The sequence below is a fragment of the Trachemys scripta genome, chromosome 22 (genome assembly GCF_013100865.1).
Source record: "Trachemys scripta elegans isolate TJP31775 chromosome 22, CAS_Tse_1.0, whole genome shotgun sequence".
Taxonomy (NCBI): Eukaryota; Metazoa; Chordata; order Testudines; family Emydidae; genus Trachemys; species Trachemys scripta.
Window position 1 is genome coordinate 7,940,101 of NC_048319.1, and position 23,473 is coordinate 7,963,573.

General features: G+C 55.2%; 1 protein-coding gene across 4 annotated transcripts; it reads left to right on the top strand.

Moving 5' to 3' along the window:
- Positions 1 to 124: 124 nt before the first annotated feature.
- On the top strand, positions 125 to 20,318 carry LOC117868829 (cathepsin L1-like). Of its 4 annotated transcripts, none has more exons than XM_034755135.1 (8): positions 125 to 400; positions 6,670 to 6,802; positions 8,133 to 8,255; positions 8,735 to 8,884; positions 9,783 to 10,007; positions 10,098 to 10,266; positions 11,639 to 11,753; positions 19,897 to 20,318. In XM_034755135.1, exons 2-8 carry the CDS (start codon positions 6,680 to 6,682, stop codon positions 19,994 to 19,996), a joined length of 1,005 nt encoding a protein of 334 aa, XP_034611026.1. In that variant the 5' UTR covers positions 125 to 400; positions 6,670 to 6,679; the 3' UTR covers positions 19,997 to 20,318. The 4 variants fall into 4 exon arrangements, with proteins under 4 accessions (XP_034611026.1, XP_034611027.1, XP_034611029.1 ...); XM_034755136.1 differs by lacking the exon at positions 125 to 400 and adding an exon at positions 5,095 to 6,112; XM_034755138.1 differs by lacking the exon at positions 125 to 400 and adding an exon at positions 5,095 to 5,996.
- The last annotated feature ends 3,155 nt before the right edge of the window (positions 20,319 to 23,473 follow it).

The window sequence follows — 23,473 nt, forward strand, 5'->3', positions numbered from 1 at the left end:
GACCCTTTGTGTAAGGGAGTAATGCATTAATTAAGCCTGAGAGATGGAGCCAGAGGTCCTGTTCAGGTGCAGAGTATTATCTCACAGCCAGGGCATCTACTCGATCTTTGAAGACTGAACTTTGAAGATCCTCCTACCTGGTGGCTACTCACAAAATCTCCCTCTCCCCCTCCTTCCTTCTCATCTATCTTGGCCTGACGGTGTTGTAATCTTGTTCTAGCTGCTTCAGGAAGTCCTGTGGGGTAAAAGACTGAGCAGCAGGGCTGGGGGAGGGAGATGTGATGGAGGAAGTTGCACACATCTGCAGTTCCCCGAGTGAAGGTACTGGTGGCCCCACATTGCTGTGAGAAAGAGAGAGACTGGAGTTGCTTGTGCTTTCTCCCAGCCTTTGGAGATCCAGGTAAGTAAGTGCCAGTCAACAACAAAGCCTTTGTGTGTTGCCTGGATTGTTCCTCTTCTGTCTTTCTTAATCCTAACAGCTTCCTCACGGCTGAAAGCAGGATGGATTGCAGGACAGACCTGAGCCCTTCGAGCCCCTTATTCCCAGCCTGCTGTGTTCTTTCTTTTCCCTCCTCCTCTTTAGACTATGTGGTAGGTGACCAGCAATGACCCAAGAGCCTAAGGCAGTTGATTGTAGTTGTATTGTGCAGTAAGTGGACTTAATGCTTCTGCAACATCTTTTTTTAAAGTCCTTCTCCTGAAGCGTTTACAAATCTCTCCGCTACTGCAATCAGCCAAGCTCATCCCTTGAATGGGTAAGACTATTCCATGCCATGAAGAGGGGCTGTTTTTTCTGTGTGGGGGATTGAGAGCTTGAAAGACAGTAGCTGGGAAATCAACCTACTCCAATCTGGCACTGCGGACAAATTAGGCAGAGAGTCTCCACCTTATTCCTTTCAGCTGCCCCTTACCTCCTATATTGCTGAAGCCAGTTCAATGCACCTTACTGCATCTGTATCTCAAAAGTAGCTGCTGACATGTTAAATGCATTGCACCTGGACGTGAATGGTATTTGGGGATTCGGTGTGAGTGTTGATAATACTCCATAAGAATGGGACTGACCACCAGAGCTGGTTGGGAAAGGAATTCTTTCCCTGTGAAAAATTGAAAAAACAAATTTGTCCATCTTCTCCTCCCCCCCCCCCCCCCCCAGGTTTTCTGCAATGTGGAAAATGTTCTGGTGTTAAGGGCCAAAACATTGTTTTTAAAATGTTTCTCCCCTCCCCCCCCAGTTTTTGGGTTTGACAAATAACAGGAGGGGGGGCGGTTTAATCAAAAGCCACTTTGTCCCCCCTCAAAAAAAATGTTTGATGGAAAACATTCTAGCATTTCCCTTGATCACTGCAGTGTTATATTAGTGTCAAGTCGTGGTGCAACTGTGTGGGTCCCAGGATATTCAAGACCCAGGGTGCGTGAGGTAATGAAAGATCTCGAACGATTACAGCCCCCACCTTGTCTCTAATGTTTAGGGTCAAGGAAGCTATGGATGTCTGAAAGCCCTTAGCCAGTGCTAGGTTAATAAAAGTCCTGTGTGTTCAGAACTAGAAGCTTTGAGCCCTCGGATCGCTTTTTCACCACTGAGCCGTGTTGAAACAGTATTGCCACATTCTGGAGTGTTGTGTTGCTCTGTGAGGCAGAACCCGCAGCTCTGCATTATTTACAACACTGCAGTGGTTTATAAGGTGGTGGCTAGAAGACAAACAAATTCTAGGGCAAGGGGTGGGTGGTGATGGGGTCCTGCAGCCCTGGTAGGGGGAGGATTCTTGTTACACAGCTGGAAAAATGAAATACACCATAAAATAAAGTGTGCTAAAATCCACCAGAAAATTCTCCTGCCGGGAGTTTGCTGACAACATCTTTACCAGCTTCTAACCTTCAGCCAGCCCCCTTCACGCCATGGTGCCATCAGCTATGTTTAGTACTCACCGTTTTGTTCTCCATTAAGAGTGTAGCACCGCAGTGCCTTAAACAGCCCCTCTTTTCCACCCCAGAGCTAGCCGCATTTTAGAGGTGGAAAAGAGGATTCCTTTGCTGTAGCCCTTCAACTATTTCTAGGCTGTTAGGCAAGATGCCATCAACCAATGCACTTAACATTTGGTAGAAATTCTACCTCTGCTCTAACTTTAAGGCCGATCTGACTTATGTAGCTGCTTGACTGCCACCACTTGGCTTCAGCCACCCCTTGCAGCCTTAACTATGGAATGACCGGCCTTGCTCCACAACAGCAGGGTGAAAACATTTAGTGTGTATCAACTCTACCCTTCATTCATTGTACACCTGCCGGGCCTTGGGGTAAATGATTGCACAGGGGACAGGGAAATGGAGAATCTGGTCCACAAAGGAGGTGCTAAGGAGTAGTGCATGCTGTTTCCACCCTCCTACAGCAACGCTTACCTAGAATGAGGGGGTCAAAACAATTCAGCAAGTGTTAGCTTCCTGAAGTGACAGATCTAGGGAATCCCTGACCAGCCCAACCCTGTATGCTCTCTGGGAGGAAATGGGAGAGGAAATCAACTTGTTCTGGTGAAGCTGACACAGGAGTAAGGGGCTCTTTGGGGATGGTCTTCTATCCGCTGTCACGGGCTTCCCAGTGCGAGGCACCGTGCCTCAGTTTCCCCTCTGTAAAATGGGGTTTACTGATTTTGCAACAAAGTCTAGAGGCCCCAGTTAGGGAGCAGGTAGGGAGCTGTATGCAGGATGGCTTTGCAGCTCCTTTGGGTGCTTAAGTGCTTGGAGGGAGGAGACTGTCAGATCTACCTCCCCTTAACCCTAGGCATTAGACAAACCTTCCTACAGTCATCCTGAGATGAGTCCTAGCGGGTAGGGCCCTGAGCTTAGAACCGAAGGCTCAATCCATCCCACACAGCTCTGTGTTCACCCACGCCTTGCTCTAAACCTCAATGCAAAACAACAGCCTTCTCTCGCCTTCCCCCGGTTTCTCTGACCTTATCCATCACACATGCTATTTCTGCCTCCGATCAGGCTGCTCACAAACGGCTCTACTTATCAGCGCTGCGGGAGGATGTGTGATAGTTTGCAGCAGCCACAGCCCAGGGAGGGAGGGGAAGCGCTCTACTGTTTAAAAATATTGCAGACACATTTTCTCCCAGCAGTAATTTTCAACCAGGTCTTTGGGCTGGGCTGGACTCTGGCTTTCTGGCCAATAGGAAAACCAGCTTCCTGGAGATGTTTGTGCACAGTTCTTCTAAGCTCTTGCTCATGAGAAGGTTTGGGAAAATTAGATTTTTTTTTTCTCAAATCGGTAAATGTCAGTAGATTTCATCACACCTGCACAAACTGACCAAAAAAAGCCCACTGCTGATAACTGAAACTGACAGGCAATGTAGCTTGATAACTTCTCAGAGTTTGATTTAAGGCTCTTGACTTTTTGTAGAGTTTGACAGGTGATGTTGCCAACGGGTGTTTTAACAGTTTATGAAGCTTTCACTTGTTGAATGTCAGCACCGACTGTTAAAGAAATACTGCCTGACCCCCTCCCCCAATTTCCTGTAACCGTGAAGATAAAAATGGTTTTAAGCGTTTTCCCCCTCTCATTTTGCACAACCATGAAAACTTGATTTTAAGCTTTTTTTTAAATCAATTTCTCTGTTGAAATTATAAAAAAAATACAAATTGAGTTGTACCACTCGCCTTGTGCCGTTTGCCAGTTAGCAGCACCAAGCCTTGAGCTAAATACTTAGGGGACACACCCTGAACCCCCAACCTCTTTGTAACCAACAGAGCTGGAGGCAAAATAAACAAAAAGAACTCTGCAACTAGGGGCCTTGATTTCAAAGGGGCAAAAATTAAAAAACGAAGGGAATTAGGGAAGCAGACTGGACTGAAGAACTCAAGGATGTGAAGGTGGAGGTGGCTCGGAATTACTTTAAATCAAAGCTGCAGAAACTGTCTGAAGCCTGCGTCCCAAGCAAGGGGGAAATATTTGTAGGGAAGAGTTGCAGACCAAGTTGGATGAGCAAGCATCTCAAACAGGTGATTGGAGAACGCCTACAAGGAATGGAAGATGGGAGGGATGAGCAAGGAAAGGTCAGAGAGTGTAGGAATACAGTGAGAACTGCCAAAAGCCAAGCGAAGTTGGACCTTGCAAAAGGAATTAAAGCCAATAGCGAAAGGTTCTATAGCCATATAAATAGAAGGAAAGAAGTGGGCCTACTAACCACTGAGGAGGGAGGAGTTATTTAAGTTAAGCGCCCATGTGGACACAAGAACAAATGAATAGAAACTGGCCACCAACAAGTTTAGGCTTGAAATTAAACAGTTTCTAACCATCAGAGGAGTGAAGTTCTGGAGCAGCCTCCCAAGGGGAGCACTGGGAGCAAAACCCTAACTGACCTCAAGAAAAGTTGATGGAGGGGATGGGATGGTGGGGCAGCGTATGATGGCATGTAGCTGATCTGCGACGGCTAGCAGCAAAGATCTCCAATGGCTGGTGCTGGGACACTAGATGGGGAGAGCTCTGACTTACTCCAGAGAATTCTTTTCCTGGTGTTTGGCTGGTGGGTCTCACCCATGTGCTCAGGGTCTAACTGATCACCATATTTGGGGTCAGGAAGGAACTTTCCCCCAGGTCAGATTGGCAGAGACCCTGGGTTTTTTTTTGCCTTACATAAGAACGGCCATACTGGGTCAGACCAAAGGTCCATCTAGCCCAGTATCCTGTCTACCGACCGTGGCCAATGCCAGGTGCCCCAGAGGGAGTGAACCTAACAGGTAATGATCAAGTGATCTCTCTCCTGCCATCCATCCCCACCCTCTGACAAACAGAGGCTAGGGACACCATTCCTTACCCATCCTGGCTAATAGTCATTAATGGACTTAACCTCCATGAATTTATCCAGTTCTCTTTTTTTGCCTTCCTCTGCAGCATGGGGCGCTGGTCACTTGCAGGTTTAAACTAGTGTCAGTGGTGGATTCTCTGTAACTTGAAGTCTTTAAACCATGATCTGAGGACGTCAGTAACTCAGACCGAGGTTGGAGGGTCTATTTCAGGAGTGGGCGGGTGAGGTTCTGTGGCCTGCAATGGGCCAGAGGTCAGACTAGAGAATCATGATGGTCCCTTCTGACCTCAAAGTCTAGGGGGTCAGTTAGGAAAGAGCAGAGGGGGGGCAGAACCTCCCTATGAGTGGGGAAAAAGGGTCCCCAAGGTTCCTACCTGCTCCCAGCCTGTTCGAGCCCCTCTGGGTCTTAGCCCCTGCTCCCCAGCAGCTGCTCCAACTTCTCCGGGTCCCCCTGTTGCCTCTGCGCCCCTCCCCCCAGCTGTGCCCAAGTTGACAGGGGAGCTGAGCCCCCAGGACATTTCCAGTGCTGGTGTGCTCACCCTCTGCCCCAACTGCTTCCACCGCCCCTGGGCTTCAGCAGCAGCAGCCCTGCCTGGCTGGGAGAGTCCTATTTCCTGTTGAGGTCAGGCGTTGACACCAGTGGGCTCTCCTGGTGCTGCGCAAATGGGGTTAGCCTGGGGGAGAACTGCCAGACTGGATCAGACCCATGGGCCAGCCGGTCCAGTCTCCCAGCTCTGACCAGGGCCAGCATCAGACATTTCAAGGGAAGGTGCAAAAAAACTCCGCTGGAGGCCGATGTGCGATAATCTGCCCCACCCTGACAATCTCCTCATCCCTAATACAGAGCAGGTTGAGCCCTGACGCCTGAGCGTTTCTCTCCCTTCCGCTTCTGTGAGCATTAACTAGAGCCACTGGTTACGCACAGAGAAGGCCAAGCCCTCCTTGAACCTTGCTCAATTCTTGGCTGCAAAACGGTGACGCCCCCCTGGGGCGCGGGGCACACGCCGGCAGCATGTTGCAATAGCCCCGCACTGCTGGCAGGGAGGAAGCTGCAGGCTGAGTCATTTCCAAGCGGCAAAGGTTGGGTGTTTTGTCCTCACGCGGAGATGCTGCTGGCTGACGCCTCCGTTAGGTGGAGCAGAGTTACGATGTGATCGGCGAGAGCCGGCCGTGCGCTCGGCCCTGAAGAAAGCCAAGGTGCCAATGCAGTCCCTGGCCTGGGGAACCTAGCGTGCTAGCTGACAGTGCGGGCGGCACCCAACGCTGTACAGACACACAGGGCTCGGGAAGCAGCCGGAAAGCCAGATCTTCAGGTGGCTGCTGTGTTTAATTTTCTGAACCTCTGTTGAATACAGTGGGAGGAAGGAGGAGGGTGGGCAGTGTGCAACCAGTGACTTTGCAGCTGGTGGGGGGGGAAAGGGCCCAGCTGCGGGACCAGCTGACAGCCCCAAGCCAGACCTGGAGCTTGGGCTCCGTCCTCGGCCTCCCAGCTGAGACCGAGAACGAAGAAATCACGGGCAATGGCTGATCTTTGAGGGGTAACCAGCTAGAAACTGGACTGAGAGCCACCCACTGATTCCTAGTAGCCCCTCCGCAGCTGTTCAGGTGATGGCACATTTCAGCTCTGGGCTGGATTGGAGCTGCCAGGGAGAGCGGGGTCTTTGACATGAATTGCCTAGGGCTCTATGGTGGGAGGTTTCCCCATCAAGTTGCTGTCAATGGTGGGGAGGGGACGTCGTAGACTGAGTTACAATTGGGAACTGAGGACACGCTGCGCTTCTTGGCTCCTGTCCCCCTCCACGCCCCGGCTCGGTGAGATGCCAAGAGCAGCCGGGATTAAACTCTAACAGGTGCGTTTTAACCCACCCAGCCTGAGAGAGATGCAGCTGCCAGTGCTGGTGGGGTCCCTTGTGGTCCTGCTGGGTGTGTCCGGGGCATGGGACCCTGCCCTGGAGGAAGGCTGGCGAGGATGGAAGACCTTCCACGCTAAGGAGTATCCCGAAGTAAGTACTGCGGCCCCAGTGACTCTTCGTGGCTTGGCCACTGTGACCGTCTCGTCGGCTGTCCCCCGGCTCGCTCCATCTCCTTCACTCCCTGGGAGCGGGATTTCCTCGCTCGGCTGCATTTGAACCAAACCGAGTGGCTAGAGCCCGAGCTTCGAGGATTTGGGGGTAGGGGAGAGGGAAGTAGCGAGCAAGGCCTTCTCGCAATCTAGCGCTTCCAGCCCCAGCTGCCCGAGAGCGAGCAGCACCCACCGGGCCGTGCGAAGCGGCTGGGGCACGGCCAGACTCGACTTCCCGGAGAGCCGTGGTGGCTTGGCTGGGAGGTTGTAGGACCTGGATGTCAGCTGCCCCTGTAGGGGAGCTTTCAGAGTAGCAGCCGTGTTAGTCTGTATCCGCAAAAAGAACAGGAGGACTTGTGGCACCTTAGAGACTAACACATTGATTAGAGCATAAGCTTTCGTGGGCTACAGCCCACTTCTTCGGATGCATATAGAGTGGAACGTATATTGAGGAGATATATATACACACATACAGAGAGCATGAACAGGTGGGAGTTGTCTTACCAACTCTGAGAGGCCAATTAAGTAAGAGAAAAAAAACTTTTGAAGTGATAATCAAGCTAGCCCAGTACAGACAGTTTGATAAGAAGGGTGAGAATACTTACAAGGGGAGATAGATTCAATGTTTGGAATGGCTGTTGCTTCCTTCCTCGCTGGGGTCTGATGGGGGATGGGGTGAGCCCCAATGGCTTAGGGGTTTGGCTGCTCCTCCACCCTCTGGGAAGCCTCAGGGCTCCCCCAGCTCCTGTGGGGTTTCAGCCACGCGGGGGGTCCAGCCTCTTAGGCTGAATTTTGGCACATCTGCTCCCAGCTGGGAATAGGGAGATTCGGGGGTTAATGGAGCTGGGAAGGAGGGGTAGTCTTAGGGAATGCCCTATGTAGCCAGGCCTGGGAGAGGAGGGGGACATGTGCTCTGCCCCCGTACTTCAGCCCCTGCAAGCAGCTGTGGTGCATGGAGAATCAGGGAGGATTGGGAGCAGGCAGGAAAGCTACCAGTTCTCAAACGTTTGAGGCGAAAGGTTTGCTGCTTTCTCTTACCCTCGCTGCTCCGCCCTCCCCAGCCCCACGGCCTGTGCTCACCGGCTGCACAGAGCCTGCCCAGGCAAGCCGAGCTCACAGGCCAGCTCGCAGGTGCCCGGATTCCCACACGTCGCCCCCCTCATTGGAACTCAGGCCAGGCTGGGGCCAACCATGGCTCCCATCACTGCCTGCCTGCTGGGCGCGGGGGCCATGGCCAAGTGTAACCAAGCTGTCGTTCCGTCCCCTGGCAGGAGGCGGAAGCTTTCCGCAGGACGGTCTGGGAGAAGAACCTGCGGCGGATCGAGCGCCACAACCTGGAGGAGTCTCTGGGGAAGCACAGCTACCGCCTGGAAATGAACCACTTCGGGGACCTGGTAATCTGCCCCCCGGCGTGGATCCTGGCACTTGGTTGCAGGGCGAGGCACCCGTAGGACCAAACCCGAAGCCTCCTCCCTGGTTTCTCCCCCTGCCTCACATGACTCCCCACTTCTCGCTGGGCCCGGCAGATCCCAGCTCCCAGCCCACCCGTGACTCCGCTCCCTTCGCCCCATCCACCTCCATACCCACAGCTGCCCCTACTCACGTCAGGGCCCCGCTGTTTTATAACCTTCCCTCCTTCAGCACCTGCCTCTTCATTGGCCTCCTAGCTGCCGTTGGTGCAAGAGCCTCCTCCTACGAGCTCCCCAGTCTCCCCGTGGGGCTGTCTCCCCCTCTCTCAACATCATCAGCTGTCTGATCTGTCTGTCTCCTCAGGGGTTGGGGGCCAGGGCCAGGGCTGAGAATGCAGCTCCTCTGTTGGCCAGGAGTTCTCGGTTGCCTGCTCTCCGGATTTAAAATTTTCCTTCCCCTCCAGACGGACGAAGAGTTTAACCAGCTTCTGAACGGTTTCCTAGCCGAGCGGCACGGCGGGAAGGTGCCTCTCTTCCAGGAATCGGCTGCTCGGGAGACTCCCAAGGAGGTGGACTGGCGTGCAAAGGGTTACGTCACCCCCGTGAAAAACCAGGTGGGTGCCGGTGCAGAGAGCTCCCTGCTTGGGGCCTAACCCCTCAGCCAGCCATGGAAACCTCCCAGCCCCGGAGCTCCCTGTCACTGGCCCCCAGAGCCTGGGTCAAGGCAACCCTCAGGCGGGCCTGGCTGCCTGTCCGAACAGCGTCGCTGCCTGTGGTTTCCTGGCTGATGGATGGAGGGGCCCTTGGTTGCCCCTCTGGAATGTGCTCAGCCCGGGGCCTAGAGGACGGCCTGGCAGGTGGGGTGGCAGTGGCTAACCCGCGTGGAATTGGTCGGCCCTTGGCCTGTCCTGGTTCCCATGAAGCCCCATGGAATCGGCCTTTGTCCCCCTGGGGCCCTGCCTCTGCCTCCCCAAGTGCCTTTGCCTGGCGCTTGAGCCTGATCCAGCCCCTGCCGTGCAGGAGTTGGGTTCACTTCGGCCACGTGCCCCGCCGCGCTGGGGCGGAAGCCGGGATCGCTAAAAGCAGGCGGTGGTGGGAATCTCTTCCCCCGTCTAACAGCCACCGCCAGAGGGAGCAAGCCCCAGAGGCAAGGGTCCCCGTTGCAAATCCCCAACCCTGCCACGGGGCGGAGGGGCAGCCAGAGCACCCCAGCTGCTCTCTGCTGCTGCTGCTCCAGTTCCCCGGCCTCGCGTTGGGGCTTGGACCCCTTTCCTGCCACTTTCCAGTGAGCAAGAGCTTGTAAGGCCCTGACGATTACACAGCCCAGGGAACCTCCCGCTGGGATTCTTGCACCGAGCCCAGCAGCTCCCGGTTGAGCTAGAACGGTGGTTCTCAACCCGCGGCCCAATCAGCACACGGCCCATGGGACGTCCTCCATGGGCATACGGGTAAATAGGTTGAAAACGTCTGAGCTCGAACCTGTCCCCCACCTACCTGCCTTGCTTTCTGCAGGGCCACTGCGGGTCCTGCTGGGCTTTCAGTGCCACGGGAGCCCTGGAGGGCTTGGTCTTCAAGAAGACGGGCAAACTGGTGTCACTGAGTGAGCAGAACCTCATGGACTGTTCGAGGAGGCTGGGGAACAACGGGTGCCATGGGGGCTTCATCACTCGGGCCTTCCAGTACGTGCGGGACAACAAGGGCATCAACTCGGAGCTCAACTACCCCTACTTGGAGAGGGTAACGTAGGCGAGCGTGGCCTCCTGGGGCGGGCGGCTGCTTCTCCAGGGAGCAGTGCCCGAGCTCCCGTTCCATCTCCTTTCTCTGCAGGACGAATTCAGCTGCCATTACAACCCCCAGGACAACGCTGCCAACTGCACCTCTCTCATGCAGATCCAGCCAGGCAACGAGACCGCTCTGGAGCAGGCGGTGGCCACTGTCGGCCCGGTCTCCATTGCCGTGGATGCCAGCACCTTCCACTTCCACTTCTACAAGTCAGGTACCAAACGTCCCAGAGAGTCTATGGCCAGAAGGGATCACTGGGATAATCTAACCCAGTGGTTTTCAACCTTTTCTCATTTGCGGACCCCATACCTTTTGAATGGAGGGGCGGACCCCTTTGGAAATCGGAGGCATTGTCGGCAGACTCCCAGGAGTCCACCGGCCACAGGTTGGAAGCTACTGATCTAGTCTGATGTCTTGCATAATGCAGGCCGTAGGACTTGCCTGAATTAATTGCTAGAGCACAGAGGTGCAGACTTTACAATGTGCGGGGGGGTATTTGCCCCACCCTGGCTCTGCCCCAAGCCCTGCCCTCACTCCGCCTCCTCCCCCAAGGCCCCACCCCCACCCCACCCTGCTTCTTCCTGCCCCATCCTTGCTCCTCCCTCCTCCCCCCCACAGCCTCCTGCACGCTGTGAAACAGTGGATTGCGGCAGGCAGGAGGCGCTGCGGGGAGGGGGAGGTTCTGATAGGGGGGCTGCCGGTGGGTGCTTAGCACCCACCATTTTTCCCCCGTGGGTGCTCCAGCCCCAGAGCACCCACAGAGTCAGCGCCTCTGCTTCAACAGATCTTTTAGGAAACCTCGATTTAAAAATTGCCCAGGAGGGAGACTCCACCGTGAGTTCCAATGGTTAATTACCCTCACTGTGAAAAGTCTGCCCCTTATTTCCAGTCTGAATTTGTTTAGCTTCAACTTCCAGCCATTCGATCACGTTACGCCTTTCTCTGCTAGACTAAAGAGTCCATTCTCAAATATTTATTCCCCCTGGAGGTACTTAGAGACTGGTAAGTCACCCCTTAGCCTTCACTTGAAGCTAAATACAATTGAGGTCCTTGCTTGAGTCAATCACTATGGGGCGTGTTTTCTGAGCGACGTAGTTATACCAACCTAACCCCCGGGTCTAGTCAGCACTACCGCGACAGGAGGCCTTCTCCTGTCAACAGAGCTACTGCTTCTCAGGGAGGTGGAGTACCAACCCCGAGGGGAGAAACTCTCCCATTGACATAGGGAGCATCTTCGCTAAGCGCTACAGCCGGAGACAAGCCCAGATTCTTTGATCGTCACGATGGCTCTGCTCTGAGCCCTCTCCAATTTATCAACGTCCTTCTGTGCAGACCAGAACAGGACACGGGATTCCTGCACTTTGGCTCGGGGCTTTTTCACTGAGCTGTCCGGGCTCCCATCCGGAATTACTGGGTCTGTCGCTTAGTTTCATCTCACCTCCTGGAGGGCACTTGATTACCTCCTTCCCCAGCTGGGCCTGTAAAGCAGGGCAGCTCCGGGTGGCTTCAATCCAATGCCCTGGGAGAGTTTTTCCTTCTGATCCGCTGGGACCTCCCTCATCTCACTCCGGCTTTGCTCTCCCCAGGAGTCTTCACCGACAGCCAGTGCAGCCAAACAGTGAACCACGCGATGCTGGCCGTGGGCTACGGCACATCCCAGGAGAACGGGAAGAGCGCCCCCTATTGGCTCCTAAAGAACAGGTGAGGGGGGGTAGCCAGGCGAGAGACTCTCCCCGAGACACCCTTGGCACACTCACCTCTGTCGCCTTCTGGCGGCATCCAAAGCTGCTTCCAACCCATGCCCTCTGTGAAAATGCACCCGCCCACTTCCTCCCCAGCCCCCAACTGTATGTGTACACTCATCAAGGGGGTTCCAAAGAGGATGGAGCTCGGTTGTTCTCAGTGGTGGCAGATGACAGAACAAGAAGCAATGGTCTCAAGTTGCAGTGCGGGAGGTTTAGGTTGGAAAGTAGGAAACACTATTTCACTAGGAGGGTGGTGAAGCACTGGAATGGGTTCCCTAGGGAGGTGGTGGAGCCTCCTTCTTAGAGGTTTTTAAGGCCCGGCTTGACAAAGCCCTGGCTGGGATGGCTTAGTTGGGGATTAGGTCCTGCTTTGAGCAGGGGGTTGGACTAGATGACCTCCTGAGGTCCCTTCCAACCCTGAGATTCTATGATTCTTCTTCGAGTGCTTGCTCATATCCATTCCATTAGGTGTGCGCGCGCCGCGTGCATGATCGTCGGAAGATTTTCTACCCTAGCAACACCGGCGGGTCGGCTGTGGAGCCCCCTAGAGTGGCGCCTTCATGGCGCTGAATATATACCCCAGCCGACCCGGCGCCCCCTCAGTTCCTTCTTACCGCCCCTGACGGTCGTTGGAACTGTGGAGCGCGGCATAGCTGTCCTCCACTCTCCCTAGCTTACTTAGTTATTCGCAGTTGTAGTTATAGTTATAGTTCTAGTGTTTATAGTTAAAATAGTTAAATAGTTTTAAAGTTGTTAGATTTGTTATTATAGTCCAGGGGACTAAGGGGGTCATCTCCCCCTTTCTCCCCCGGCCGCGGGCCCGGGCTCATGCCCAGAGCTCCCGGCTTCAAGCAGTGCGCCTCCTGCGCTAAGCCTATGCCCACGAGCGACCCGCACGACTCCTGTCTGAAGTGCCTGGGAGAGTCCCATCAAACAGATAAGTGCAAGATCTGTAAGGCCTTCAGACCAAGGACCAAGAAAGAGCGGGACTTTCGGCTCCGGCAACTCCTGATGGAGGCGGCACTTAGCCCGGACACTCCCTCTACGAGCCAGGCCCCGGTGCCTAGCGCCTCGGTGCGCAGTGCCCCAGCAGCACCGGCAATGCCGACAGCGCGGGTGGTGTCAGAAAAACCTCCCTGGCACCGGACCTCGTCGGCACCGCAGCAGGTACCTCGACGCCGGTCATTATCCCCGGGGCATAAAAAAGCCCATAAGACGGGGACCTCTGTGCCGAAGACGCCGGCTCCCCCAGTGCCGGGGGTAGAGCCGAGTGCGCCGGCGGAGCACCGGAAACAGGTGCCTCCAGCACTGTCGACTCCGGCACCGAGGCCGTTGAGTCCGGTGCAGATAGCGTCTCCACCGAGACCGGCGGTAATACAACTCCCGTCGACTCCGGAGACCTTCGTGGCGGCGAGAGACTTGATAGCTCTCACGGAGCCGGCACCGCCTCAACCACTGGCACCGACGGCACCGTTGACTCGCCCGGTCCAGTCAAGGGGGAAACCTGCCTTGATGCGCCCTCCATCACAAGGGCTGGAACCTCGGCACCGGTCCAGGTCCAGAAGCAGGTCCCCACGCCGCTCGCAGTCCCGGCACCGAATATCACCTCGGCACCGGTCGTACTCGCGGCCAAGATCTTCGTCGCGGCACCGTTCTACGTCTCGGCACCGCTATGATCGTCGGCACCGATCAACGTCGAGACGTAGTTCTCGGCACCGCTACGGTCGACGCTCGACGTCGAGAGGCCGCTCCCGGCACCGGGCATACTCCAGGTCCTCGTCGAGGTCCAGATCCGGCTCCCGGCACCGACGGGGTCATCGGCACCGATCGCGGTCCCGGCACCGTTCGCCGGCACCGCGCAGAGATAGATCATCTCCGGACCGGTACCGTGCGGCACCGCAGCCCACGGGGATCGTTTCGTCTCTTTCGGCACCGCCATGGCCGTCAAGATCAGTGTCTCGCTCCTCGGAGGACCTGTCGAGATCGGCATACCCCCCTCAAGGGCAAGCCGAGGAACGGAACTTGGGCCATTGGCAGGAGATGGCAGAGGACCACTCTCATGGCCCATCTCACTGGTCGTTTTGGACCCCGTGGGCGTACCACCAGGAGCAAGGGGCTCCAATACCATCGACCTCTCGCTCGGGTCACTCGGTTAGAAGGGCCCCAGAATCCACCATCTCTCGGCCTCCGCCAGGGGGAATGGAGGCTTCCGTGTCCACGCCACCTGACACCATAGACCCAAGTACAGGTGATGCTCCGGCCCAAGAGCAGGGGGATCAGGACCCCACCTTGGATCCAGTACCACCGGAGGCATCCTCCTCCTCCTCTCCGGATGAGGCAGTGGCGGGCACCTCATGTACAGGTCCCCCTCCGATAGATCTTCGGGCTCACCAGGATCTCCTGCGTAGGATGGCCCGTAATATGGACCTGCAGGCGGAGGAGATAGTGGAAGTGCAGGACCCTATCGTGAACATCCTCGGAGCGGATGCCCCATCGAGGGTGGCGTTACCCCTGATCCGCACGATTCAAACGAATGCGGATACGATATGGCAAACTCCTGCCTCTATCCCACCCACAGCGAGAGGGGTGGAAAGGAAATACTTTGTCCCGTCTAAGGACTACGGGTACTTGTATACCCACCCCCAACCGTGTTCACTGGTGGTGGCATCAGTGAACGCACGAGAGCGCCACGGCCAGCAGGCTGCAGCGCCTAAATCAAAAGAGGCTAAGCGGCTCGATTTGTTTGGCCGTAAGGTTTACTCAGCCGGAGGGCTGCAACTTAGAGCGGCGAACCAACAGGCGCTACTGAGCCGCTACAATTTTAACTTCTGGAACTCTATGGGGAAGTTTAAGGAGTTGATTCCCCAAGAGTCCAGGGAAGAGTTTGGAGCCATGGTAGAGGAGGGTAAGAAGGTGGCTCGGACCTCCTTGCAGGCCTCCTTGGACATAGCGGACTCGGCTGCGAGGACCCTGGCTTCGGGTATCGCTATGCGGAGGATCTCCTGGCTTCAAGTTTCGGGTTTGCCTCCGGAGCTGCAGCAAACCCTACAGGATCTGCCCTTTGAGGGACATGGATTGTTCTCGGACAAGACGGACTCTCGCCTGCAGAGCCTCAAGGACTCGAGAACAATCATGCGCTCCCTGGGGATGCATGTTGTGGGCCCTCAGCGCAGACCATTTAGGCCGCAGCCTCAGCGCTTCTACCCTCCCCCGCCTCGTCAGAGACAAGACTCGGCCCGGAGGCGAGGGCGAGGTGGTAGGAGAAGGTGGACCGGCCCTCAACCTGGCCAGAACCAGGGGCCACCTAGACCACCTTCAGGCCCCAGGCAAAACTTTTGAAGGTGCGGTCGAGGATGGCGCCCCAGTCATCCCCCAGGATCCAGCCCCCTCCTTTCGGGATCGTCTCTCCCACTTCCACCGTGCTTGGTCCCTTATAACTTCGGACCGTTGGGTCCTCTGCACGGTGGAAAGGGGATACACTATCCGGTTTTCTTCTATCCCCCCCTCCCACCCCCCTTCCCCGTCCCTCTTCAGGGACCCTTCTCACGAGCAACTTCTTATACAGGAGGTTTCTACACTCCTGGCCATGGGGGCCATAGAGGAGGTTCCGATAGAGTTAAGGGGCAGGGGATTTTATTCCCGTTACTTCCTGATCCCCAAGTCCAAAGGAGGTCTGCGGCCCATCTTGGACTTGCGCGGACTCAACAAATTCGTAGTAAAGTTGAAGTTCCGCATGGTCTCTTTAGGGGCCATTATCCCTTCCCTCGATCCTGGAGACTGGTTCGCCGCCCTCGACATGAAAGACGCATACTTTCACATCTCAATTTACCCACCTCACAGACGCTTCCTGCGATTCGTGGTAAACACGGTGCACTACCAATTTACAGTCCTTCCCTTCGGCCTATCGTCGGCCCCAAGAGTGTTCACGAAATGTATGGCTGTCGTGGCAGCGTACCTTCGTCGGCAAGGGATACAGGTGTTCCCGTACCTAGACGACTGGCTGGTGCGCGGCCGCACCAAGGAGCAAGTTCAAGCTCACGTCCACAGAATAGTGCACACATTCAACGAGTTGGGCATCCTACTCAACAAGGACAAATCCACTCTAGAACCTACCCAGAGAATAGAATTCATCGGCGCATTTCTAGACTCCAGACGTGCACAAGCCATCCTGCCAGACAATCGCTTTGGCACCATCACGAACCTCATTCAAGGGCTCAAGGCCTTCCCAACTACCACGGTGAGGTCGTGCCTCACCCTGCTGGGTCACATGGCTTCCTGCACGTACGTAACCAGGTATGCCAGACTTCGGCTTCGCCCACTTCAAACCTGGGTGTCATCAATATACCGTCCACATCGGGACAGCCTGAACATGGTGGTCACGGTCCCGAACTCGGTCCTGGCCTCCCTCACCTGGTGGCTAGATCACAATGTGGTCTGCGAGGGGATGCCATTTCACGCCCCACAACCCTCTCTGCACCTGGTCACAGACGCGTCATCTCTGGGTTGGGGCGCCCATCTCAATGAACACCATACCCAGGGCCTGTGGACTGCACCCCAGTTAGCCCTGCACATCAATGTTCGGGAACTGATGGCGGTGCGCCTGGCGTGCCAGGCATTCCTCAATCTCCTACGTGGCCGCTGTGTGTTAGTTCTCATCGACAACACCACGGCCATGTTTTACATCAACAAGCAAGGAGGAGCACGTTCGTCAATGCTATGCCAGGAGGCCATTCGCCTGTGGGACTTCTGCATCGCCCACTCAATCCATCTCACGGCATCGTTCCTCCCTGGAGTCCAGAACACTCTAGCGGACCGACTCAGCAGGTCCTTCCAGACGCACGAGTGGTCTATCCGTCCGGACATCATACATTCCATCTTCCAGAGGTGGGGGTTTCCCCAGATAGACCTGTTTGCATCTCGAGACAACAGGAAGTGCCATGTGTTCTGCTCCCTACAAGGTCGAGCTCCGGGCTCCCTCTCGGATGCATTTCTCCTTCCCTGGAAAGACCACCTGTTTTATGCATTCCCTCCATTTCCTCTGGTCCACAAGGTACTGCTCAAATTGCGCAGAGACCAGGCACAGGTAATTCTGATCGCTCCAGTGTGGCCGAGACAACATTGGTACTCCACACTGTTGGAACTCTCGATTCAGACACCGATCCCGCTTCCATTATGTCCGGATCTCATCTCTCAGGACCACGGCCGGTTGCGTCACCCCGACCTGCAATCACTCCACCTCACGGCGTGGCTGCTCCATGGTTCACCCAGGCAGAGCGGCAATGCTCGCACTCTGTCCAACAGATTCTGCTGAGCAGTAGGAAGCCCTCAACACGGACCACGTACCTGGCCAAGTGGAAGCGGTTCTCCTGTTGGTGCGAACAACGAACCACGTCCCCGTTGCAGGCACCCATTCCTCTCATTTTGGAATATCTCCTCTCCCTAAAACAACAGGGGTTGGCGATATCTTCAATTAGAGTTCACCTGGCCGCTATATCGGCCTTTCACCCAGGGGAACTCGCGTCCTCGGTATTCTCTAACCCGATGGTTGTTAGATTCCTCAAGGGCTTAGACCGGACGTACCCACAACAGCGTCATCCCGTCCCGACGTGGGATCTCAATCTGGTTCTCTCCAAACTCACAGGTCCTCCATTCGAGCCACTGGCCACCTGTTCACTTCTGTACCTATCCTGGAAGACAGCCTTCCTCGTAGCCATCACCTCAGCAAGGCGCGTTTCTGAACTCAGGGCGCTTACATCTGAGCCCCCTTACACAGTTTTTCATAAGGATAAAGTGCAGCTTCGTCCACATCCGGCCTTTCTCCCTAAGGTGGTTTCTCCATTTCATATCAACCAGGACATATTTCTCCCGGTCTTTTATCCCAAACCACATGCCACTCGCCAGGATCAACGTTTGCATTCCCTGGACGTACGCAGGGCCCTGGCCTTCTATATTGACCGCACAAAGCACTTTAGAAAGACGACGCAACTCTTCGTTGCAGTGGCCGACCGAATGAAAGGCTCACCGGTCTCCTCACAACGCCTATCCTCCTGGATTACGTCTTGCATCCGGACTTGCTATGACCTGGCAGGTGTCTCAGCACCCCACCTCACCGCCCACTCCACGAGGGCCCAAGCCTCCTCGACTGCTTTCCTGGCACATGTTCCGATACAGGACATTTGTAGAGCGGCGGTTTGGTCATCAGTCCACACGTTTACAGCTCACTATGCACTAGTGCAACAGTCCAGGGATGATGCTGCCTTCGGATCAGCGGTTTTGCACACAGCAATGTCTCACTCCGACCCCACCACCTAAGTTGGGCTTGGGAGTCACCTAATGGAATGGATATGAGCAAGCACTCGAAGAAGAAAAGACGGTTACTCACCGTTGTAACTGTTGTTCTTCGAGATGTGTTGCTCATATCCATTCCAAACCCGCCCCCCGTCCCCACTGTCGGAGTAGCCGGCAAGAAGGAACTGAGGGGGCGCCGGGTCGGCTGGGGTATATATTCAGCGCCATGAAGGCGCCACTCTAGGGGGCTCCACAGCCGACCCGCCGGTGTTGCTAGGGTAGAAAATCTTCCGACGATCGTGCACGCGGCGCGCGCACACCTAATGGAATGGATATGAGCAACACATCTCGAAGAACAACAGTTACAACGGTGAGTAACCGTCTTTTCTATGATCAAAACACGCCCCGCCCCCAAGATGTGCATCCTCCCCTCAGATTGCATGTGCACACACACATGTAAACTCCCCCCCTTACCCCTCCTGCAGGACACACTGGGCCAACTCAATCCTGCCCACCAGCATGCAGGTGCCCACGTGTGAACTCACAACCCTTCACCCTGCTCCCCGACCGTACGCATTCCCAAGGCCTCAGGATGGGCACTCGTGCAAACTTGCACCCACCCACCCCGGAGATCTGTCTCGCTCTGGGCCTGTCTTTGGATTTCTGCCGTCTTAAAATGAGAGCTAAGCAGCTGTCAGGAGCCAGGCGTACGTGGACTGAGCGCTGGGCAAGCCTCCCCCACCTTACATTGCCTCAGTGCCACGTGGCTCCTTTCCCTGGTGGCTCCTGAAATGAGAAGGCCAAACTTGCTAGTTGACGGAGGGGTATTCTGGAGAAATGGCTGAGCTGAGGCTGCCAGATTTATTCCGTTTGTGATCGACGGCAGAAGGGACGTGCCAATGCACAGTGTCCCGCTGCAGAGAACAAGCGTTTGGTGCCTTCACTGGATGGTCTGGAGAACCTGAGATCAGCCAGTGGACAGCTGGTTAGGCAGATGCTCAAAGCATCCTTGAAGCTGGCCTCGAGCACGGTGGTTTTGAAACTCTTTTTCTGGGGACCCAGTTGAAGAAAATTGTTGATGCCCGTGACCCAAAGGAGCAGGGGGTGAGGGGTTTGGGGTGTGGGCGGGGCTCGGGGCTGGGGCAGGGGGTTGGGGTGCAGGGTGGGGGGTCAGGGCTCTGGGCTGCGGGTGCAGACTCTGGGGTGGGGCCAGGGATGAGGGGTTTGGGGTGCAGGAGGGGGCTCTGGTTTTGGGCGGGGATCAGGGCTGGGGGTTGGGGTGCATGAGGGGGTCTGGGCTCTGGGTGCAGGCTCTGGGGTTGGGCCGGGGATGAGGGGCTTGGGGTACAGGAAGGGGCTCTGGGTTTAGGGTGGAGCTTAGGGCAGGGGATTGGGGCGTGGGGTTGGGGCACGGGCTTACCTCGGGCGGCTCCCGGGCAGCGGCACAGCGGGGCTGCAAAGGCAGACTTTTCGGTCAATGGGAGTGCGGAGCCGGTGCTCGGGGTGGGGGCAGCACGTGCAGCTCCATTGCCCCCCCACCTAGGAGCCGGACCTGCTGCTGGCCGCTTCCGGGGCGCAGCGTGGTGTCAGAACCGGTAGGGACTAGCCTGCCTTAGCCGGGAGCACTGCAGATGGGACTTTTAACAGCCCGGTCAGCGGTGCTGACCAGAGCCCCCGCGACCCAGTGCCTGCAGTTTGAAAACCACTGGTCTAGCATATTGGGACAACTTTTCTTTCTCATTATAATGTTCAAATGCCCTTCAGTTCCCACAGAGATTCTCTCATGCTCTCTTCACTTTATCTTCCCGCAGCTGGTCTGAGCTATGGGGCGAAAAAGGTTACATCCGGCTGGCGAAAGGAGCCAACAATCACTGTGGTGTGGCCAATCAAGCCAGCTATCCCGTCTTGTAGCCGGTGCTGGGTTTTCCTCCTGCCCTGGGCCTGCATGGCAGAAGGCCTCAGATACCTCGTGGGTTTTTTTTCTTCCCACAGTCTAAATGACTTGATCATAGTCTTCAGCATGGAGATTCTTTTTGCTCCTGGCAGTGATTTCTGGGCTGATTCTTAGCTGCGATTTACATGGGTTTAGAAGCGATTAAAAGTTGTGCAGCAAATTGCTCTTGCAAGCCTGGGTAAGTCCTGTTCTGGTCACGCCGCAGCATCGCTGAACGAGGCTTAGTGTTCTGTCCAACGTATTCATAAAATAAAGAATGTTTTCCTCTCAGTGTGAAAACCAGTCTCCTTGTGGGTTTGAAAGATGATTAAAGATGCTTCTCCGAAGGAGCTTTCTATACACCTTACAAGTTCCCTTAGCTGTTAGATCCCATTTTCCTCTTTAAGCTAAAGCCCAAAAGCCCGTGGAGACCGTGCCAAACTGGCTGCCAACAAAACCACGAAGATGATGATGGGAAGGTGTAGAAGTGCCTGTAACCTGAGTCTGTATTGTTAAAGCACTGCCTCTGTGCAGGCATGATCTAAGACCACAGAGCTTACTGTCCTGAAGATACATATTTACAACCAAACAGGAACAACAAGGCAAGAAGCCATATAAAGAGGTCCCGTTACATTTGCTCCCCAGGCCCTCTTTATTCGGATATGATGATGCCCGGGAGAAAGAAAGTGATTAGAACCCCATCAAATTCTCTATATCATTTTTCATTTTATTTTTGGGGGGAATTTTGTGTGGTTTCATTTTCTCCAGCCAGAGGAGGGTCAGATGCTGGTTCCAGTGGAGTAGGAAGCCAGGGTGGGGGGAGTTTGCAATGCAAACCCACCCCAGACTCTTTGGCCCTATGCGCCAGCTTGCAACGCTACTCACTCAAATTTGGCCCAGCCATCTCCCACCATCATGACAGAGGGGCAGCTGGACCAAACCCAAGTGCTGCTGCTACCCCGTGCACTAGGTCCCCAAGCTCAACCTCACAGGCGGTAACTGCCACTGCAGGGGAGTTTTTGTTTTATTTTACACCTTGTTTTTCATTTTCTTTGGTATTTGCAAAACAAAAAACCCCCGGGGCTGTTAAAATGACCATTACCCAACAACGTTTGAGTAAAGCAAAAGGGGAGTGCTGCCCAATGCTTAGAACTGGGAAGCAAGCGAACAGAGCACTATTCTCAACTCTGACACACCTTGGGGCCCATTTCTGTGCCTCGGTTTCCCCATCCCCAGCAGGTGGGTGAGAATACCGCCCAAATGCCCTGCCGTGGAGTTTGTAAAGCCCTTTGAGGCCCGCTGGAGAAAGGGGATAGCAGCTTCATCTATTGTTGCAGTGAGGTCTCCTGTGCTTGGATCCCCTTCCCATCAATCCCGCCCTTCTAGGCTGTATTCCTTGCTTGTTACCGAGGCAGCAGGTGGCTGTGGGCGAGAGGTAAAGCTCTCCGCTGAAAGCTAGAGTCTGGGAGGGTGGCCCCTGGTGCTTCATGCCTGCGACTGTTCAAATCTGTCAATGTACCAGCCCAAAAGAGTGACCCATAGGTCACCCCTGGACCTCAGGCAGCGAACACCTGCCCATGCCAGCGGCAGACATCCACCTGTCTCTTCGCCAGGCTTCCAAGAGCTCTGCAAACCGAGCAGCCTCAGCATGTGTGAAGGGCGGGGGAGTCCAGAATTCTGCTCAATGAGCCTTGTTACTGCTGTCGCTGTTCTGGCCTATTCTCGGGACGCTGCGCCGAAGCTGCCCTGTGCCTTGGAAGCCTGGTTTGACAATTCGCTTTGCAGCATACAACACTCAGCCCAGCTGGTGTCCTTCATGCTAAGCCTCCCGAGATTTATGAGAGAATTAGCAGCTCCTTCAGCTTTATTTGCCCCTCGCTCTGTGAAATCGAAGGCTGTACTTATGGTATAAATCAAGCATTTCACAGCCAGCTACAGGAACAGTTAGATTGATTTCTGCGCTTACAGGCGGCAGTGCTGGCTCTCCGCAGCCCCTCTGTCAAAGAGCAGCCGGTCCCTCATTTTTAGCAGGGGGCCTGGGCTGGTTAAGGTCATTGCATGAGCATATGACCCAGACCCAATGGACACTGACCTGAAAGAGATGGAGGGAAGAGGAGATTTTTTATTTGATGGTTTGGGGGTGGGGTGGGGGGGCTAATTTAGTGCTGGCCTATTTGACAGCCCTGGAGAATGAAATCCTCTCCTTATCAAATAGGGGCAGTGAGCAGCAGTGCAAACTTCTCCCATGGTGTGCGGCCAGCATACTGACCTGTAGGGGGTGAACAGGAGCCATTCAATCCAGTAAAAAGAACAAAGTCCTTGTGGCACTTTAGAGACTTAACAAATTTATTTGGGCATATGCTTTGGTGGGCTAAAACCCACTTCATCAGATGCATGCAGTGGAAAATACAGTAGGAAGATAGATAGATAGATATACAGAGAACCCGCATGTATCTGATGAAGTGGGCTGTAGCCCACGAAAGCTTATGCCCAAATACATTTGTTAGTCTCTAAAGTGCCACAAGGACTCCTCGTTCCTTTTGGTGATACAGACTAACACGGCTACCGCTCTGAAATTCAAGCCAGTGTTGTTGTAGCCGTGTTGGTCCCAGGATATTAGCAAGACAAGGTGCGGGAGGTAACATCTTTCATTGGACGTCTGTTTGTCCAGAAGATATTATCTCACGCATTCAGTCCTCGACTACCCTGCAGGACCCTTGCCATGGAGGGCACCATAGCAACGGCTCTGCACATGCCATTCCTATGGTAGCGTTCCTAGAGCAAGGTCACCATTGATCACCCAATGCCGCTGTTCGATTGCTCTGCGAACCCGCTCCTGGCAGCACCAGTCGAGACAGCTGTTACCGTGGCAGAAGGAAAATGCCGTCCCTGCTGTGCAAATGGTGCCACAGCTCTACAGTGGCACAAACATCTGCTAAGAGAAACTGCCCCAGCGACACTGCCGCATGCCTGGCGAACGTCATCCCCACGCCGCACCACGAGCCCTGCACGGTGCCGCTATGTGGACGGCATCCCCACGGTGCTGCTCCTTCCAACATGCTGCTCCAAGAAGCCGTTGCTGCCGCAGAACCGCACCAACACGCCCCTGTGCAAAGCCACCCACCTGCCCCACTCTGCAAACAGTCAGCTGGGCCTCCATTGTGCAAACACCACCACCCTTGTGCAATCGCCCTCGTGCACACAATGGGCCGGCGCCCTCGTGCAAGCGAAGCGCAGCGCCCTCGTGCATGCACTATCCCCCACACCACCCTAGCTCATGGCAAGGTGGGGGCCCAGTCTACCTCCTTGCTGCCCTCAGGGCTCTAGGGAGTAGAATGGGAATGTCCCCAAAGGGTTAATCTACCAGCCTGGTACCTCTGCCCACATCCAAGATGGCCGCCTGGGGATGCTCCTCACGTGATCCGGCTCGGCCTCGTTCTGAATTGACCTCTCCG